This window comes from Chiroxiphia lanceolata, chromosome 15, assembly GCF_009829145.1.
Source record: "Chiroxiphia lanceolata isolate bChiLan1 chromosome 15, bChiLan1.pri, whole genome shotgun sequence".
Lineage (NCBI taxonomy): Eukaryota > Metazoa > Chordata > Aves > Passeriformes > Pipridae > Chiroxiphia > Chiroxiphia lanceolata.
Window position 1 is genome coordinate 14,221,522 of NC_045651.1, and position 20,841 is coordinate 14,242,362.

Consider the following 20,841-nt stretch of genomic DNA (forward strand, 5'->3'; position numbering starts at 1 on the left):
CAGCCCTCACCTTGGGCTCCAGAGTTTTAAGTTTTGGCCACCTCGGTTGTGGCTGGATGTTAAGGATTTGTGAAAATTGCGAAGTCACATTTTATGCCAAATTCAATCCCTCTTTGCCCATCAGCCCCCCACTGGCAGCACTGCCCCTGCAGGAGGGCAGCCTGAGGCTTCTGCGAGGCAAGTCAAGGGAGTTTGGCTGCTGTGGTTTGTGCCTGGGGAGTGCTGGCAGTGTCAGTGCCTCACTCATGAGTTAGTGGAGGTGCTGGGATGAGTCCAAGCCTGGCTGGTGGAGGTGATGGATAGGAGGGAGAATGGCAATGCCTAGAGTGGGTGGAAATGTCATGTGTATCCAACTGAAGTCCATTCCAGGGTCAAAGCAGGGCCAGAGCTCCCCTGATCCTGCATAGACCCCAGTGCTGGCTGGAGCCTGCAAACACCTCTGGCAGAGGCTTGGCTTTGCACTGTGGGAAGGGCCAGGTGTGAGACTTTCCAGCTCCTACAGCTGGGCACGGGGATAGTTGCCAAAGCACGTCCTTCACTGCCCATCCGCCTGTCCAGGGGGTGGCACAGGGCCCCTGTCCCCTCTCAGTGCCACAAGGAACATTCCAGTTCCTGTGCATCACTGCTGCAGTGTGCCAGGGCTGGGAGTGCCTAATGCCAGTGCCAGGGCAGGAGAAGAAACCAGAGGGGAGGATGTCCCGTGCTGCAGATTGTCCTGTTCAGGGGCTCTGCAGGCCTGGGGTGCAGGTGGTGCAGAAGGGACCCAGTTATTGGGAAGCCACTGCTCTTTGTGGCCTTGCTCAGGGGTCGAGTGTACTTGGAGGGGGTGCCATGGGTTTATATTCCCTCTTGGCCCCTGGTTGGCCTTTAGCCAGTGACTGAGCTCTGCTCCCTCCCTACTGAGCCCCTGGGCTGGACTCAGCGTCCTCTCCCAGCTCCTGCTTCCTCCTGTCACTGCCCCCCAGCCTGAGCTGAAGTAAGAGTGGAGAAGAAAGAGCTGTTGGCTTGGAAATGCTGCTGTGAGCAGGGATGTTACCCCCTGCAAGGGCTGGAAGGCTCAGCGGAAAGGCGAGGCTGGTTTGATCTCAGCAGGGAGCTGCACTGGGGGGGCTGAAACCCATCAGCTCCCCACCTCCCCCTAAACTGCAGGCAGGTAAGGCTGGGCAGCAGCAGGCAGCATCCCCGAGGTGTGAGGGGAAGCAGATATGCCAGGCACTGGCAGGCAGCGAGCAAAGCCGGGCTGTTGTCTGCCAGCTCCCGCTGCCCGGCACTGCCTGTGCCCCATGGGCTGGTGTGGCACGGGCTGGGATGTGTGCCAGTGCCACCACTGCCACCTCCCACACCTCCCCAGTGCCGAAGGCAGAGCTGGGGTGCAGCCAAACCCACTTGTCCCAAATCCCTGGGCTGAGCAGGCTCCTGAGGAAGCACATCCTTCCTTCTCCTTCTGCCGGGCTGTGCGTGGTGGCCATGGCGTGCTGCACTGAGGTAGTGCCACATTTTGGGGTATAATGGCCTTGCTGGCCCTGCTGTAGGGGCAGGGCTGGGGCAGGCAGAGCCTCTGCTCCGCACACAGCACGTACAGTGGCTCCTACACACAGGGAAAACAGTGCTTGGAGCTGCTGTGCAGCATTAGCCCGGTGAGGAAATGCTGCCTGCCACTAAATGCTGCCTGAAAGACTCAGTTCACTGACAAACCAGAGCACCGTGGAGTGGGAACCACAGGAATGCAGTGACCAAGTGGGCCTGGCCCTGGGTTCAGGCAGGAGGGGTTGGGGATGGGAGAGTGGGCACGGTGGAGATGAAGCACCCCTGTGCTCCAGCATCCAGATTCTGCATCTCACCATCTGCCTCTAGGACCAGGCTGTCTTTTCCTTGTGGGTCACCTCTTTGCTTTGTCTCTGGGTGTCCCGAGATCCACCCCAGTGTCCCTCTCCCACAGCCATGCTGAGGCTCCAGTGTCCAGCAGCTCCTGCCCTGGCACTGCTGCTGTGACCTGTCTATGTCTTTATCACGTGCTTTGGGGAAGCCTTTGCTTCCTCGGGTCCCCCCACATGTTGGAAGGGGGACAAGATTTTAAAATAAGATCCTTTTGTTTCCCAGGGCGGCAACAATGGAAAGGTCCCATCGGTCCCACAGTCGCCCTGTGTTTGTGATGGAAAATTCCCTGCTGTCGCGGGGCGAGCCCTCCCTGGTGTCCTGCCGTTAGATGGCAGCGTGGAGACAGGCCTGTCCTGGCCACCACCGCCTGTGCAGTGTCACGTTTGGACTTCAAGGGATGGAGGACACCAAAATTCCTTGATTTTTGGGGTACCAGAGGATTCCCCCCCCCCTCAACTCTGGGTCAGATCTTCTGCTCCTCTCACACTCAGCTTTTCCAGACTGTGCATTTTGTCCAGTAGCTCAGCAGTGCAATGTGATTCATCCCCTCATCGCTGTCCACCCCTCACCACCTCGCTGCTCATGTCTTAGGGGCACCATGACCCCTGATGCAGTCCCCAGCATGGGCATACTGCCATGGCAGGAAACCCCATGGCTGTCCTGTCTCTGATCACAGCCCCTGGCACTGGGAAGGGCTCTGATCCCACAATCTCAGCTCTTCACCTTGTAGTGGTAGCCAGTGCTCCCCCTTATCATGGCAGATTTTAAAAATCTATCTCCAGAAACTTGCAGGAGCTTGGGTACCCATCTGGGATGAAGGGACATGGCTGCTTTCTGCTCCATTGGGATCAAGGGTGGAGGTGACCCAATTTGAGTTTGCCGAAGAATGATACAGTCAGCACCGTCAGGGTTAAAAACTCACTAATTGGGATGGGGTGTGTTGGCTAAAAAGACTTGTGTGGTGGGGTCCCTCTGAGGGCTCCAGGAGGGGGAGCGGGTGATTCCTTCTGCAGGTTTGGCAGCTCGAGCAGCTGAGCGCACCAGAAGTTTTCATGCCTTTTCGAAGCCACGAGCACATGGCTCTCATTCAGGCTCTTTCTTCGCTGACTACAAGCGAGCATAATTAATAACCCCCTGGGGCGCAGCGCGGGGCCGTGTTAATTCATCCATTCAGCGCTCGTTGGGTGCGCAGGCAGCTGGCCAGGGCTGTGCGCTCCCAAAACTCTGCCATCGCCCCCGTCTGCGGCGCGTTCGAGCCGGAGCCGCTGTCGCTGTCGCTGGCAGTGGCAGCGGTGCGGGGGCAGCGCCGCTGGCACGAGTGGGGCGGCACCGCTCGGCTGCCAATGCCATGGGCGTGCGCGTGGGTTTCGGTGCACACCTGCCAGAGAGGGGTGCAGGTGCCACGTGGAGCGGTGCTGGGGGGCCACGTGGATGCCCCGCGCTGCCGGCCCTGTGCAGGGATGGACGGCATGAGTTGGGGCCCCCAGTGCACCCCCAAAGAGTAGGGGTGCAAATGTGTGCTCGCCGAGTGCGTGTGTGCCCCTGTGTGCCCCGGGGGATGGAGGAGGAAGGAGGTTCCAGGGGTGTGTGCAGCACTGCGTGCCTAGGGGTGTGCGTGCAGGTGTGAGGTGTGGAACTGGGGGGGGTGCACAGGCATAACGATGTGCATGCAGCCAGGTGTGAGATATGTTCGTTAGCATGAGGAGTACGTACACTGTGGTGAGAGGGTGTTCGTGTACATTCCCTCTGCCCTGAGAGGCCGGGATGTGCACGCAGGCACAGACAGGAAAGCAGGCGATGTGCAGGCGTTCGCACACAGGTGCAGGGGAATGCACAGGGTTGCACACAGGTGTGAATATAGAAGCAGGTGTGGGGGTGCTCATGTGCCCATGGGTCAGGGATGATGCAGACCCACGCACAGAGGTGGGGGACACGCTGCCAGCTGCAAGGGGGGCAGACCCACGCACACCGGTGGAGACACCCGTGTGCGGAGGGATGCGCGCACCCCCGCTGGTGCCCGGAGCCGCAGGTGCGCCCACCCCCCAGCCCGCTCCGCGCCCCCGCCCGCCCCTCCCCGTCCCGCCCCGCCCGCCCGGCGCCCCGAGGCTCGGCGGAGGGCGGCGGGCGGCCCGGGCGGGCGGAGGAAAAGGAAGCGGCCCCGGTGTTCCCCGCCCGCCGCCGCCGCGCGTCGCCGCAGCTGGGGCGCGGCGGGAGCAGAGCTCGGGCGCGGGGCGCTCGCACCGCTCCGCATCGCACGGACCTGCCGGCAGCCCCGGAGATGAGGAGAGTTTGCACGCTGCCCCTCTGGCTCTGGCTCGGCATTGTCTCGGAGGCAGGTGAGCTGAGGGGGCTGCGGGACTGCCCTGCCCGCTCTGCCGCCCGCCCCGCACCTGCGGGCGCGCTGGGGACGGGGCTGCTCCGGCAGAACGGGACGGGACTGGACTCGGCGCTGCCATCCGTGTGTCCCCCAGACCCCGGAGGGACCCGCACTGCCCGCCACGGCGTTCCTCACCCCGGACGGGGATATGCCGTGCCACGGCGCTGCCCGTCCCGGGCTCCCCCATCCCCGACGGGGACAGGCACAGTCCGTCCCGGGGTTCCCCATCCCCGACGGGGACAGGCACAGTGCGTCCCGGGGTTCCCCATCCCCGACGGGGACAGGCACAATCCGTCCCGGGGTTCCCCATCCCCGACGGGGACAGACACAGTCCGTCCCGGGGTTCCCCATCCCCGACGGGGACAGGCACAGTCCGTCCCGGCGTTCCTCATCCCCGACGGGGACAGGCACAGTCCGTCCCGGGGTTCCCCATCCCTGACCGGCGCTACCCGCTCCGGGGTCACCCATCCCCGACCGGGACTGCCCGGGTGTCCCCGACGGCGGTGACAACGAGCCCGCAGCGAGAGGACGGGACGGGAGGACCGTGCTGCGGTCCCCGCGGGGTCCGTGGACGCGGGAAACCCACGCCGTGCTCGTGCCGCGCGTGTCTCGCTGCGAGCAGGGAGAAACCCCAAGGGACCCTCGCGGGAGGGATGTCCCTGCGCGGGGACGCGCCCGGCCGGAGGACAATCTGGGCTCTGTTTATTTATTTTTTCACGCACAGGGTCATTAATTTGTGAGTGCCGGGCAGCGCGCTGGGGAGGGAGGTGGGGGTCCACACCATGCTGTCCAGCCTGCCTCTCCCAGCTCTGGTCTGCCTGGGAAGTCACCCGAGGCAGATCCCAGTGAACCTCCCGTAATACTTCTGGGGCAAAAGGCTGTTGGGCAGAGAGTCAAACCCTCGGCCATATCTTGGGCCAGGTGGGTGTGGGGCCACTGCGGAGATGGGGCTGCAACACCCTTCCAGAGAGCAAAGACCGTGGGGCAGGGCAGAGCTGGGTAGACACTGCCACGGCAGCAGGGACAGGGCACCCCAACAGCTACTCCCAGAGGAGCTCCTGCTTGCACAAGTAGAGCATTTACAGCCCGAATCAGAGCAAGACCAAGAGAAAGTTAGTGATGGTGGAAGCGTCCGACATGGGAAGATGAATTTTGGGAGCATAAATAGAATTTTCTGTAGCTTCTGCTCAGTGACTCACTGTCACTGGTGGCATTTGCTGCTGTTGTTGAAGTGAGCTCACAGGAGGGTTGCAGGTCTGGCTGCAGAGGTGCGGCACGGACAGCATCACCAGCAGCGTCACTATCAACCTGCTCTGCCCAAAATGCTGCTGATAGCTCTGGTGCCGTGGGGCTGAAAGACCCAGCGAGCTGCTGGAGCTCAGCGGGAGCTCCAGGAGGCCGGACAGAAAGGGACCTGCTGCTGGGGGAGTCACGGCAGGAGCTGCAACTGTTCAAAGCTCTCCTGTTAGCAATTTGTAAAGCATCGCGTAGCTGTTTCCCAGGTTCTTTCATCTCCTGGAGGTGCGGGAGCAGTGCCTGGGAGGCTCTGGCCAGCCCAGCTGCGTGCTGTGTGGCCTCGTCAGCGCAGGGCTGCACAGAGCTTTGAAGCTCTTGGTGCTGCCTGATTAGTGCAGCAACGGAGAGCATTGTGAAGCTCAGCTGGGGGATTGTACCCTTGGAATTTGCTTCCTCTTCTTCCGTTCTACCTGAGATCAATTTGTCAGTGTGTGAAGGACCCACAAATTCCTCATTAATCATAATCCCAACTGGGTGCAAATGTTTGCTCCCCTTGAAAGTAGGGATGGAGGTGTGAGACTGTTCCACCTGGGAAGGATGAAATATTCATCTCAGCATCATGAAAGGTCTGTTCTGGCACTGCGTCCTTCTCGTTCCTGCACCCCAGTGCCTGATTAAATGGACCAGCAAGAGCACACAGCTCTTACACATTCCAGCTCCACAGTGCTCCCAGGATGGAGCGGAGCTGGGGAACTGCCCTGTGCAGGCAGTGAGATGTGGGGAGCAGGCAGAGGTTCAGCCTCATCATCCCAGGGCACTTTGAGGTAACACTTCGTTGATGGTGATGAGAGTGTGTACTCCCTGAGCCAGCATCCTGTGGGCACAGAGCAGTGCCAAGCATCCCGCAGCCAAATAATCTCATTGGGGAGACTGGCTTGCTGCTTCCAAGAGCATATGCCCTTTGCGTGAGGGAAGGGCCCGTTCTTGTGTAGGACCTGAGCCGACTGCATTGGCTGCTGCCGCCTGCCCCCCTCTAGGATCACACAGACCCCCCGGCCGGGCGCTCGGACAGCCCCGCGCTGACCGTGCCAGCAGCAACAGTTGCCTGCGCAGCTGGGATTTGAAGCAGTCGCTTTATTGCAAGTAATAAACATGGGCCGTTCCAGCAACACCCTTTCATGCAACAGCCAGGAGTGCACAGCAAACCCCGCTCAGGCTCAACCCGGCCGCTGTCAGTGACGAGGCAGAGCCAGGGCCTCCAAGGGGAGGTGGGTGACGGGAGGGATGCAGCCCATGGTCCCTGTGGGGCTGCCAAGGAGGGGCCAGCCATGGCTCCTGTGCCCTGCTGTCTGCTTAAGGATGATTTTGGGTGAGTGGGCTGCAACTACCACCCTGGGATTTGGCACAGGCATGCAAGCCCACAGCTTAGTGCCTGCACAAACACCCACCAGGGCGTCAGTTGCTGAGCTCAAATTGACGTCTGAGCAGGGGGACACTCCCCCAGCAGCACAGTGTGCCCAGCCAGTGCAGACAGGGTGGAGGGGGCTTCCTTCAGCATGCCCCATTCCACTCTGCTGCTTCTCTCCCATGGGCTTGCTCCAAGCGGGATCACTATCCCCAGGGTTTCTCTTGGCCCCGTGTTGCTGTGGTGTTTTCCAGGGCAGGCGTGGGAAGGGCAGGTGCTCCCAGCCGGCCAGGAGGGAACAGGCTGTTCCCGGCGTCCCAAGGCAGTTCCTGGGGAGGGAAAGGGAGAGCGGGATCCCACGGGAACGGCATCAGGACGGGGCCGTGGCCAGGCAGCAGTTTCTCCAGTGCCGTATGGGACATCCGCAGCACTCAGGAGGTTGCCTTGCAGAGCAGGAGGGGGCTCTTGGTGGCTTCCCAGGTCTGCCCAGCTCTGCAGTTTTGGGGATCAAGGTGAGCCATGGAGACAACACCCACCTCACCCACCTTCTCCTCAGCCACTCCAGCTGGTACAGCAGAGGCATTTCCAAATAAATAGGATGCCTTTGAATTCAGCCTGCTGGGCTGAAACAGCCCCAAGCAATGAGGGCAAGGTGGGGGGCTCCCTTACTCCCAGTTTGGGGGAACTGTATGTTTAAACTAGTGACAGGGGAAACTGCAATAAGCCGGAGGTGATGGGGATCCCAAGGGGTCCTGAATGTGTGAGGAGAAGCAGAAATCCCTGCGATGGCCAGACCCCTCAGGCTGCGCTGCCCATGGAGGGTGGGGAGCCAGCAGTCGTGGTGGTTTCCGTGTGAGGAATGACTAAACGTCACTGGGCTCTTCCGCTGGGAAAGACGGGATGGGGCGTTGCGACTGAGGGCTGCAAAATCACAGCTCACCCAGAGAAGGCAGTTCCTGGTGGGTTCCCGTGCTGGGAGGATGTGGAGTGTAGTGGGAGGCTGGTGGCTTGTTGCACACTGCCACACAGCAGTGGAGCTCGTCGCCATGGGGCCCTGTGGGTGTGAGATGTTTGTCTGGGTCCATGGGCGGTTGTGTATGGAAAAACAGATGAGTTTGCAAGGAAAAAGTCCGCAGGTGGTTAGTTAAAGCTGAAGGCCCTCTTTCTCACTCTGGACTGTGAGCCAGAGGTGTCCATGTTTCTCCTTGACCTGCCCCAGCTACCCCCGCAGCTCCTGCAAATCTCCAACTGGACAAGGGGCAGCGGGCAGCCAGGTACACGTCCCACATCAGCTGAGTGCTGTGGGGGGCACTCTGATGTGTGCCAGGGTCTGCTGGGGGGACCAGAGCTGAGCCTTGCCCTGGGCGAGAGCTGGAATTATCTTTTGTCCTTCATTAGAAAAAGAAATACTGCTGCAGCTGCACTGGCATCTAGTGACTGGTTAAATGAATTCCAGGATTTTTATTGCCTCTGGCTATCCCAGACCTTTGTTTCTTGTTTCACGTTGTTAAAAGAGGGGGTTAGCCAGGTCCCAGGGGGGCTTTTTCTCTCTGGTCAGAATAGTTCTGATGTTTTCGGTGTTATTGCCCATCTGTGGTGCCTCATTGTTAGCAGAGAACAGTGGAAGCGGAGATGACGGGTGGTCAAGTCGGCGATGGGGCGCGAGCCCTCGAGCCCAGCCTGGCCACTCGTCCTGTTGGGGGGCTGCGGGCAAATTGCTCCATCTCTGGGTGCAAGTTCAGCAGAAGGAGAGTGAAAACCTGGCCCCGTGGCAGCCGGTGCAGAAACTCCCACTAAGTTTTATAAGCTGAGGATATTAAGTGGGGAGTCTCGGAGTCTCTCCTGGAGTCGTTTCCCTGCTGAGGTAGCAGAAACAGGTTTCAGCCAGCGATTTGTATTTCACTTTACAACTGCTCCCACGTGTGAGTTGTTTTTCTTGCTGTGTTTCTGCCCCCTCCTTCCAGGGCGAGGATCCTTCACGCAGGCTTTGCGGCCAAACCTGGAGGTGCCATAGGACGGACATCATGTGCTAATGAGGGAGGATTGGTTTAGGGGGTCAGTAAAAGACTGTAAACTGGGAAAACAGAGAGAACGGGGTGGTGGGGAAAGACAAGAGGTACTCTGAGCAAGTGTTGTGGTCTCCCCTTATCTAAGCACGTAATAACCAGGCCCCTGCTCCTCCTCCCCTACAGTGAAAGGCAGTGAGGAGCCCAGGGCTGTCCCCAGGAAAAACCACGAGAAAGGGATGAGTCGACTGCAGACTGTCCTGGTCCCTGTTACTGATGGGCAGAGCCTTGGTGTGAGCAGAGAGAAAGAGGAGATGAGATTTTATCTGTCTACAGCAGCCAGGCCAGAGCTGGTTACAACTCCTGGAAGAGCCTGGAAAACACCAGTTCTGTTTCAGAGGGATAAGCAAGAGAATAAGCTCAACTCCGCTCCTGGTCTCAGTGCATGCAAAGAGGGAAGTGGTCGAGTAGATCACTGATGCTTTGGGGACCTGCTGCCACCATGCACGGTGTAGCTGCCTATCCAAGTGCAGGTGTGGAGGGGTTAAGCCTTCTGGCTGTGGCTCCAGCTGGATGGGCAAACACCAGCTGGTGCACCTGGTCTGCCCACCTCGGTCTATGGTGCTGGTTACACAGCACCCAGGCACTGTCACACCACGGCCACACTGCCCTGCACGATGAGGCCGCCTACCCGGCAGGCTCCAGGGATCAGGGCATCCCCCAGGGAAGGGTTAAGCAAAGAGGAGCAGTGCCGATGCCAGGCTGGGTGTCCAGGTTCTCCCTTGGTGGAGGTCAGTGGTGGTTCATGGGAAAGGAAAAATTGGCAGCTGGGCCGGATGTCCCTGCATTTCCCCTCTTCCTGCAGCCGCCTGAACGATGTTCCTTATTTAGCTTTCCTGACGGACAGGAGGAATCTGATGGCGGAAACTGTCACTGCCTGATAACAGCTCAGGGACCCCTTTATGATGGGCGGCATGGCAGGGAACAGGGCAGTGCTCCCCTCTCCGGGAGGGGACAGCCAGGGCTGCCCTTTCCACCAGGTTCTTGGGGGTGGCTGTGGGCAGGGCGGGAAGGGCGCTCGCAGCCTCTCCCTTTGTGGTGTTTTGTGTACAAACCCCCTCAGTGCTGTTTAATTGGCTTTTTTTTCCCTTTCTTTTTGGTGAGGCATCTGAAGTGATGGGAAGGGCCGTGGATGGAGAGAGGGGAGGCATGGAGCAAAGCCACCCTGCCAAGGTCTGAGACCAGGTGAGACTTTGTACTCACTGGCAATGAGGACGTGCAGGGCAGCCAGGGCTGGGATGTTTCAGCAGGAGCTGGGAGTAATGACCAGTGCCAAGAGTTGAGCACACACATCAGTCCTGGGAGCAGCTCCCATACACGAACCTTCTGCCCAAGCAGATAAACACTGAAAAGGAGATGTTCCTGCATATTTTATTGTCCCCAGCTTTTTCTCTATGGAAGTTGGCATCTTGTTAGTGTCTGAGCCATTCTCTTGTATGTGCCCATGGTGACCAGCCTCAAAACCACAAAAGGTCCTGAAATACAGCTTGTATGTCAACGTATCCATTGATTTTTATCTTGCATCTGTGGAGGCCACCAGGCTACTCCCATACCAAAACCAGCATTGTTTCCATGGCAATTAATGTATTTAAAAAGGATGGAATGTACAGTGAGGCTGTATTTTTTCAAGAGCAAGCCTTAAGCAAAGCAGCCCTTGTCACTGGACAGGGCATTGGACTCTGTGGAATGCCCAGGTTGGCATTGCTGTGCTCTGCATTGGGAAACAGGACATGGTGAGCTGGCTCAGCTGAGCTGGGAGGCACAGGGCTCCCTCAGACCTGTGCAAAGGGAACACCACAGCCTTGCACCCTGAGATCACCAGTCCTCTGCTACTCAGAGCTCTGTGTTCCCTGGGGTGATTAGAGCTGCACACTCCGAAGCGCATCTCTGACGATTTTGGCTTTAGCTGAGCAATTTTAAAAATCTCACTGCAAGATGTAAGACCTCAGTAGGAACTTGCAGGGGTTATTTGGTGCTTTCTGAGCAATCCACTGTATGATCAGGTCACCCACGTGAGCATCTGTGAGTTGCAGGACTGAGGTTTAGATCATCCAAATGTGCTGGTACTGCAGGACCAAATGCTGCTTCTCCCTTCAGCCAAATTTCCTTTTATGTTTGCTTTCTGTCAGCAAGCAGCACAAGGAGGGAGACTGGTGTGAAGGGAATTGCTGTATCAGTCCCTATGTATTCAGATACTGCTCTGTCTGTGTCACAGGTGTGTGCAAGGCTGGTGGCCATGGGAAGGAAGCAGGAGCTCCTATCGCAAACCTCAGTGCACGTTTCAGATGGCTATGCTTGGGGATGAGGTACCCATGGGAGATGACAGGGCTTTTCATCCCCCTGGCTATTCTGAGGCAGAAAAAACAGCAAAATTCATATTGCAAGTTATTTAAAATCATATGTGTTTCTTATGGTGTCACTTCCTAGCGTGATGCACAGATGCCACTGCAGCGAGATGAGTTAACTTCCTGCTACACCTTCCGGGGTAGGAGTCATCTCACCCAGTCCCTCACATGAAAGTTCGGTGTAGAGCCCAAGACACTTGCTCTGTGCTCAGCAGGGCAGGAGAAAGGCTTTTTTGGAGATGCTCCAACCCATCCTCAAGGAGGTGTTGAAGGAATTGCCTTTCAGAAGGTGAAGGCTGAGACTGCCCTCAGCCTGCACGGTGTCCGCACATCCATGTCGCCATGTCCCTCTGCCCAGTTGAATTTAACCCCACAATGCCCCTTCTTCCTCACTGGCCACCCTGGCTCCCTCCACCTCAGCAGCTCACAGCTGCATGAGGGGACAGGCACTGTCTGGCCAAGGGTAAAACAGAAAAGCAGCATCGACCAAAACAACTGACGGCCCCAGCCTCGGGAGACGTGGCCAGGAGGAGGCCAGGAGGCAGTGGGATCATGTGGAGTGAGCAGTAGACAAAGGAAGGAAGTTTTTATTACTGGGCCAAATCCTGAGGTCCTTCAGCTGTATTTAGGCCAATGTCTCAATGACTTCAGTGGAGACTGGTCTGAGTAAAGAGAGAAGGAAGGGCTTTAGGATCTGGCCCCTGAGTGATTGTGTCACGTGGGAAGTTTGTACAGAATTTGCAAGCTCATGATGGCTTTGCTGAGTGGCTGACAGTAACCAGCCACCATGGCAGCCAGGCCTCCCCCCTGGGTCACTGTCCCCTTCCTCGCTGGGGTCCTTCCCCACCCTGCAGTGGGTTCACCATTTTGGCTGCTGTCTGGGCTTGGCAGGGCTTGGCAGACCCTGCAGGGCACAGCCAGGTGCCCTGAATCGGGCAGTGGCTCCACAGGTCTGTGAAGGTCTGTCTGCACCTTCATGAGACCCATGGAGGTGTTTGGGTTCCTCCATCATCTTTCTGAGTTACAGAGGCACATGAGCTCTCCATGCAGCAGGGAAATCTGTAAAAGATTTACTGGTTTCATTTGTTCCCCCAAAAAGCACAAGGCTATGTAGGAGAGCCTGGAAACCTCTCCATTGGTTTCCCTGTGTGTGGAAGGTCATATGTTGGCTGAGGGCAGTGTGTACATGTATGCATAGACACGCGTGAGTGTGCTACAGTGAGGTTTGGCTTCAGGCTTGACTGTCCATCCAAGACTTGTTTTCCCCATTTCTGAAATACTGGCATCCATTGAGATGGATGGAAGACGTAGTGACCCAAAAAAATAAATACTGACGAAAGTGCAGGTCAACTCAGTAGTTTCCTTGAACAACAGTGAATCTTGACATTTACTGAGCTAAGAAGGTTGGGCACGAGTTGTGGTTTATGCTCAGATTTGGAAGCTGCCAGCTCAGAGTGATGGCAGCGAGCAAAATCACACCCAGCAGAGGTGACGGCATCCAGCACCCGCAGGAATCCATCACTCACGCTGTGGGTTGTCCCAGCCGGAGCAGAGTCCCCAGGGAGGTGTAATTGGGTCTAAGTGCCCATCATCCCTTCACCACACTGCAGGCCCTGGCCCTCGGGGAGCAAAGGGCAGAGGTTTAATGGCATGTCCCGAAAACATGGCAGCCAGTTGTACAGTGGGATGCTCCCACTGGAGATGCAGACGTTCACTCCAAGGAAATCCCCGCACTGCTGGGAAAGTGGTGCATGATCCTTGTGCTGGGATGAAGCAGGGGGGAAGCAAGCACCTTGCCTCCAAATGGAGTTGCTCAGCAATGCCTTGTAAAGTGATTTAGCTAGTGGAGTGTGTGTCTGGGCCTGATGGCTCCTCATTGGGTATGTTGGCTCTTGCCAAACTGTCAGAGTTGATGGGTCCTGGGCTGTAAGTGCTGGCTCTGGCAGCACTGCCAGTGCTGGAATGGGATCAGGGCGTATCCTGGTCTTCATCTCCCCTCTGTGCTATGGCATCCCAGTGTACAATGGAAGGGGAGCTGCCTGTTCTGGGCAGGCAGGCAGGCTCAGACTCAGTATGTGTCCCCTTGGGTGACAGAGTTGAAGTGGGATTTTCACCACCATGTTTGGTTACTCCTGTGCTGCAGGGACCAACAGAACACTGTTAGTGCTACACTGGGATAGCTTGGCCTCCCCAGTTTGAACACATGGCGATGGAGTTTGATGTTCCTCAAAGCCCCTGTGTTGTAGGGAGTCAAGAGCCTATCCAATGAAATGGGTCGCACCAGGATTGCACCCAGCCCAAGATGTGATCCCTGATTCCAAGGTGTCTGCGTTGCCCCTCCACAGTGCTCAGCATTTCACAGTATTTATGGCCGCTCCTCACCCTTGGCTGCTTAGACAAATAAAGCCTGGTGCAGCCTGAGGCAGTTAATCCCTGGCTTTCCAGCCTCCCAGCAATAACAAGGCCTGGGTGGCATTTCAAAGAATGCACTGGGGGAGAGGGGGAGTGCCTGGATCTATTTTTTATACGGCGGGGGAAATCCAAGCCTGCCTTCATTGAAGATAAGCGGCGTTGGCCGGGCTGAGCTCCGGCTCAGAGGTTGTAGTGGTGATGGAAGGCAGGAGACTCCGCACAGTGTTGGCCCCACGGTAACCTTTGCCAAAAGAAAAACACTCCTAATACAATAGTGGATTTAAAAAAAAAAAAAAGAAAAATAAACAGGGCCCCACATGAACTTAGGAAAGTTGTTCTGGCATGAAGAGAGATGTGCATGGTGAAATGACCCGAGTGGCACCTGGAAGGACTCTGGTCTCTGGACCCACACTACTGAGAGTAGGAAAGGACCAGTATCTGTCCTCAACCCCTTGGTCCAGTGTGGTGCCAAAATGGCCCCGCTGCCAAATGGCTTCTCCTGCCTCTGTGGTCTTCCCTTCATTCACGCCTTGGGTGGAAAGGCCATCCCCAGCCTCGCCCCACGGCTCTGAGCACCAAATACCTTGTGGGGACCAAATAGGGACAGCCGAGGAAGTGTCGTGTTGTTTCTTTAGCACCGTTTCCCTGTGAGCACTTGTGCTCCTTGGGTGGAAGTCATTAGCATGTGTAAACGCTTCCTTCCCATCGCGTCCGCTTGCGTGCTCTTCCCACTGCGCTGCGTGGCAAGGGAAGCACCTTTGAACGGGAAAAAACAGTCAGCTCTGAGTACTAACAAGAGTAACTGGGTGTTTATGAAACTTGGTCACCCTGTTGTAAGCTATTTTTAAAAAGCAGCAGAAGAGGGTTTAGCTGACTGCCCTTCAAACAGCGCCGGAGTCCAACACTGCCATTTAGGCTGGGCGTTTCGTTGTAGGAATTGTGCTGTGATATACAGAGTGTGACATTTCCAACTCAGCCTTTCTTGGAAGGGAATTAAATTAGTTTCATAGATGCACAAGGGGTGTTATGTGGAGGTGGAGAGAGAAATCTGTGCAGATGTTAAACAGCCAGCTAATCTCAAGTGACGAGAATGCCCCGATACACTTTGGCTCTCGGAGATGATGATTATCATCTCCTGCTGCAGCAGGTCCTGGCTTGTGGTCACAGCTCTGTGCCAAGAGAAACTGAGAGCGTGTGCATCTGTAACTTGCCATCAATGCCCTGGACAGCCCCATGGGACCAGATTTCTTCCCACTGCTCCGAGTCTCTCCATCTTTAAGTCTCTTTGCCCAGCAGGGAGCAGATAGGATCACTGACCTGGGGGTGAGGAACAGAGCCCTGTGTGGGGGGAGAGATTTGCTGTGCTCTTTAGAGCCCATCTCTCTTGGGGATGCTTCAGAGAACAGAGTAAGATTTTTATCAACCATGTCAGGGAAGGCTCTGGGTTTGGGCAGCTCTGGCTGCTTTCAAGAATGGCAGAAAGCCAAGCTGTGCGGTGTTTTCCAGGAGGGTTGAAATTTCTTATCTCCTACGTGCTGTAGGTGCATTTACTCCAGGGATTCCACCTCCTGTCCTGCTCGTGCAGACGCCAGGAGGGCTCTTAGATCTGCAGTGAACACTCAGAACTCCTCTGTCAGCCCTCTCTGCTTGCGCACATCTGACCTCGTACCTGAGCCTTCCTTCCTCTGCCGCTACCTCTGATGACTAATTCTCCTTTGAAGAGTGTGTGTCTGTGATCTTCCTGCCTCCCCTCGTGCCCACCCCTCAGAGGGGTCGTGCAGACGCTGTGTGTGCACGTGCAGGTGTGCATGTGAGAAGCCGGAGGAGGGCTCGTGCTCCCCAGGCAGCAGCTCTCTCTGTGCCCATGACCACTCTTCCCTTTGCTTTATTATTACTATTATTATGATTAGATTATACTTGGTGCTTGAAACTCCTGCTTTGATAATCAGGAAGTTTAAATTCCTCCTGCATTTCAATTGTGCTTCCTACTTTCTGGACCCATCAAATCTAATGTAGCTTTTTCATGTTGCATTGACTCTGGGACAAATTAATTTTCTTTGTTCCCTGTTATCTTTAACTAGAAGGCATAAGGATTTCTCCTTTCTTGCTCAAGTATATGTTTTTCCAAGTGAAAGCAGCCCAGTTTCTGTGACTCAGGCAGGGATGGAGGTAAAAGGAAGCTGCAAGATGGGCTTGCAGGGAGCCTGGAGCAGATGGGGAATTGAATCCAGGTTTACCAAGGCCAAGTAATCATCTAATTGCAAAACTATTTTTTCCCCACTTACCCTGTTCATCCTTCAGCTTCTCTTGCACTCTGCAGCTGGAGAACAACTTGAGGATGGGTTGTGTTGCAGAAACAGGCACTGCCAGCTCCAAGGCAGCTGTTTTGTTTGAGGGCTCTGAGTTGATTTTAGTTCACAGCTAAGCAGCAAACATCTGGATGCAGACTCCAGGGACATGAAGATGGAGGAGCAGGTCTTTTCCACTTGGTACAATGCCTTCCAACCCAGCTGTATGGCTTGCAGACCCCTGAAAAAGCCCAGCCACAGTCAGCCTGGCAGAGCAGGCTGGGCAGGAGGCAGGCAGGGTCCCCAGGCTCTGCTCATATGGGGGAAACCTGCCCTGAGTGGGGTACAGGGGTTTCTTCAGTGTCCTACTCAGCCTGTCCATAAGCCAACAGTCTTGGGAAGAGTTAAACTTCAAAGGCCAGCAATTAAGCCCACACACATCAAGGAAAAAGCAAACCTGTGACTTGCTTTTTTCCTTCCAAACGCTGCTACCCTTTTCTCTCTGCGCTCAGTGCCGACCCTCAGGCTCCGTCTGACTTCCCGGTCAGCTGCCTCTGCCTCCTCATCTCCCAGCGAGAGTCGGATGCTGAGGCCTCACATAGCTTGAACTCCATCTTCCTCCAGCAGCACACCCTCAGTTTGCTTCGACAGGAGTTCACCTGAGCCTCGGGGAATGGCTCATGATGGAGCCATAGTTGATGGTGTTGAATCTGAGCATCTCCTCTCTGGTGTTTCTCAGGCTTTTCCCTTCCTCTGTGTTCATGCAGCAAAGTCTGGGTGCTATGAGTGGAAGCCCAGGCCCTGGAACTGGTCCTGGTTCTGCCTGGGCTGTCATCAGCCTCAGTGTGGGCATCTGGGACTCCACACTGAGGAAAAGGGACAGACAGTGCTCTGTTGTGGGCAGGGAGATCCTGCGCTAACATACCCACTGTATTGTGGCAATGAGTGATTTAGAGACTCCTGGACATGGATGTCTCCCTTGGATCACTGTGTGTAAGAACTGATAGTGACTTGCCTACTGGGACCTTATCTCTCTTTTGGAATCTCTGTGGGGGTATCCCATAGTGGCAAAATCCACAGTTTAGCTGAGTTGCATGAAAAGGTACTTTGTGTCATCTGCCCCGTAACTCCATCAGGTATGGCATGAGAAGCAGTGGATAGAAATTTCCTTCGTCACTGATGGGCTGGTGTTTCTTCTCAGTGGCCAAATGGGTTTGTACCCACTGCTGCCAGAGGCACCTCAGCCCAGCAAAGCTGCCGGGATTACACCTGGATAGTCACAGGCTGGATTTAGCCTCTGAATCCTGCAATGGTCATGCAACTCCTGAGCAAACCCAAATAGGTAAACTGGAGGAAGCACCAGTACAAGCCTTTCCCAAGCCACTTGCCCAGGGATCCCAGACCCCCAGGGCCCATAGGGGGGTGTCCTTGGCCCATCCTGGCCATCCATTTGTGCTGACAATGCCTGTGTGCCAGGTGCTGGACTTGGACCAACACTTGATTCACACAAGCTGTGGACCATCCTTTGCATCCCCTCAGGTTAGGGATGTAATGAACAGTGCTAATTGCTGTTATCAGTCCCCTAAAGCCATTCGATCCCTCTGCTCTCTCTACACCCTGTTAATCACATCCTGCGGGGGCAGAGAATGTGAGCAGGGCAAGATTTTGAAAGAAGTAAATTAAAAGAGGAAGAGAAGCAACCTGACAGTCCTTAAGATGTGGGAGGATAATTTTAATTGAGTTTTGCAAGGGTTTAGCCATGCAGTTAATAGGGGCCACTGGAAGAGGGCTGGCTATGTATGCTAAGCAGGATGGCTCTCCCTGGGCTCCTGCAAAGCCGTGGCAGTTGAGCAGGTCTGGGGATTTCTGCCCTTTAGGGAGTGAATCCTGTGGACAGAATAGGTTCTGTTCCTGTCTGAAGGCTCTGGGCTCCCCCTCCCTTCCCTGCGCATCCCGCTGAGCTGGAGTTGCCCTCTGAAATGTCAGGGAGAGGAAGCAATCCTTGGCTTGTTAGTTTCTACAAGGAAATAAAACACACAGATGGCTCAAGCATCCTCTATCTCAAAGGCAGGAAAAGGATTCTCCGGGCAGGAGCAGGCAGCCAACAAACTCGGAGCAATTCAGGGAATGGGGGACCAAACAAAGCGGTGTCTGGCCAGCCCTGTCCCTATAGCAGAAAGGGTGGGCTGGCGGCCACCGAGGGGAAACCAGCTCTCTGATGTGCCGAGCATCCCTCCCCGGAGCGAGGGCAGCAAACAGCCGCTCCCCTGGGGCCCGGGGAGGCTGCTGACAGCAGAGATCCTGGAGGAGGTCTGCAGGGTGGCCCCGGCTGACCCGCTGCCCCAGGCCGGACATGTGGCTACCTGACACAGGCTAACTTTGGCTCAGGACGGAGCCTCTCGGGGAGGATGGAGTAGGGAGCGAACGCGGGAGGGGGGTGGGTGGGTAGGGAGAGGAAAGACAGCAGGAGACAGAAATGCAAACATGGCCTGACAGCCGTGGGGCAGGGGGAGGGGAGGAGGAAAAAGCAGGGTAAACCTGGCAGGATGGAGCAGGAAATCAGGCTGGAGCGAGCAGGGCGATGGTGAGATAGTGCTTCCTGCCGAGGGAGAAAGGCAGACAGATAAACACTCCCAGACAGGGGCTCGCTGACCCCTCCTTGGGATGCTCTGCGATGACGTGGTGGCAGGTCCCTGGAGCAGAGCAGAGTCCTAAAAACAGGTGAGAGCATGGTCAGGCATTGGGTGTAGCCATGCTCTGTTGTCCAGGGCAGCTGACTTGGGAAATACCCTGTTATAAATCCCTGCCTGGAGGCACCGAGGGACCAGGAATGAAGAATACAAGGGTAACTTTGCTCCTCAGGACAGCCTGTCCCTCTTGAAAGTGGCTCCCGCTTTTGAACCTCTCTGTTTCTGTGTCCTGATGAACTCCCATCTTGGAAGTCAAAAAGCTGAAGGAGCTCAGAGAGCTTGTGATGTTCTCTGCCTCATTCCCCATCAGTGCAGGTGGCTGGGTCTCCCCTGGTTGCAGGTGCTGAGCTGGAGGAAAGCCCTCTTTCTTCACTCCCCAGATGCTCTGTCTGTTTGGACACACGTCCTTCCTCCTCACCTGGCGTTGCTGCAGACCGAGGGTGCTTGGGGCATCTCTGAGTCTGGTGCCAAGAAGAAAAGCATTTCCACCAGCTCAGGTGATGCTCTGCTGGCCTCTTCCTCAGCCCTCATGTTGGTCTCTGCTCAGGGGGCTCCTGCCTCCACACACCAACTTGCCCACAAGTATTTTGGGGCAAAAATAATGTCTCATTATACTTTTGGTGTTGGACAGGAAGGATCAGAGCCCCAGTAATGACAAGCAGGACCACACAGCCTCACCTGGAGCAGCTTTGCTTTGTGCACGTTATCTTGCAGCTCTGGTCACACAACCCCAAAGCAGTAAGTTTGGTGGCAGGAGAGTGAACTGTGCTGGTTAGATGGGGACATGCAGCGGCTGTGGCCAGAGAGACCCAGCCCAGCACCGGGGAAGGAAGTCAGCGAGAAGGACAGAGTGTGAACAAAATCCCTCTCCGGAAAGGCGCCCCGTTAATCAGTCAACGGGGCCGACTCAGCAGAGAGGGAGGGAAGGGGAAGCAGAGAGGGGCTGAGGTGGTGTGGAGGGGCTCAGAGGGAGGATCCGGTGCAGGGCTTCCTGTGAGTGGAAGCAGACAGAGAGCAGGAGCTGTGTTGTGCCATACTGTACCATGCTATACCTGCACCTTCTCTCATGCCCAGCCTTTGACCTGTTCCCAAAGCCATCACTCACTGCAGCAGTGCCAGCTCCGGCTCAGATGCTTTTCTGCAGGGATTCAGTGTCTGCAGCTATCGCAAGGGGAAACCAAGTCCCATGCAAGGCTTTCCCACAACATGCCCAAGGGTGGAGAGATGAGGTCTGGAGATGCCCTGGGGTGGGTGGGTAGCACTTTTGAGGGTGAGCGTGGCTTCCCCACCAGGCAGGGAGAGCCCTGGATGCAGGATGCAGTGGGCAGTCCTGCCGCTGTGCTGAGAGCAGCAGTGGTGTAAGTGCAGACAGAGCCAGAGGGGCCTGAAAATGATGGAGCTGCCAGCGATAAGGAGAAGGCCCTCGGTGCAGCCTGGCCCCTTTTAGAGCCGTGTGCTGCAAGATCAAGGCTACAAAAACCGCTGGGAAATGTGCTTCTCTGGAAAAAGACAAGGTGTGAGTGGCTGTGGGATCCTGCTTCCTCTCCCCGCATCCCATCAATCCCCCCTCTGTTTATTTTAATATCCTGCTGCCAGCTTGCTTGGAAACCATCTTGAAAAAACAAAGCTTGCCGGGGCTGCCGCATGCCTTTTTAATTACATTAATGTTCTCCCCATGCAAGGGCGCAGTTGGGTGTGCGGGAGAGAGCGGGATCTGCTCGGAGGGCCAAGGAGATAAAACATGGCTGGGGTTGGAGGTGGGGAAGGAGGGACTGAGAGAAGAGGAGACACTCCATGCTCTGGAGACATCTCCCTCACACCCTGGGATTTGCCAGAGACACAAACCATCTGTGTGTCGGTTAGCAGAGATTTAATGGCCAAACCCAGCACCAAGTTCAGCGCAGGAGAGAGTCATGGCAGGGCACACGCTCCCCCAGGGAGGGAAAGGGCAAGGGCAGCAATGGGGTGGATCCATCTGTAAAGCACAAAGAGTGATAGAGAATATGGTGGGGGAAAAGCTGATGGCTTTGAAGATGCTTTTGCAGGCTGGGAATAGCTCCGTGTATCCTTTTGCCTGTCCTGAATGGCACGGGTGACTCTGGGTATTGGCATACCAAGATGCCAGCCTTATTGTGGGGCATTGG

The 20,841-nt window shown here is 56.2% G+C and overlaps 1 protein-coding gene across 3 annotated transcripts in view; it reads left to right on the top strand.

The window, feature by feature from the left end:
* The first annotated feature begins 4,097 nt into the window (after positions 1-4,097).
* The window catches only part of FLT4 (fms related receptor tyrosine kinase 4), a 56,284-nt gene continuing 39,540 nt past the window's right edge, over positions 4,098-20,841 (top strand). For 2 of the 3 annotated variants that reach the window (XM_032703165.1, XM_032703166.1), the window contains exon 1: positions 4,111-4,214. In XM_032703165.1, the coding sequence (XP_032559056.1) occupies positions 4,157-4,214 (58 nt within the window). In that variant the 5' untranslated portion in view covers positions 4,111-4,156. Of the gene's footprint in view, positions 4,215-20,841 lie in introns of all 3 variants that reach the window. The other variant, XM_032703164.1, reaches the window with a different exon arrangement.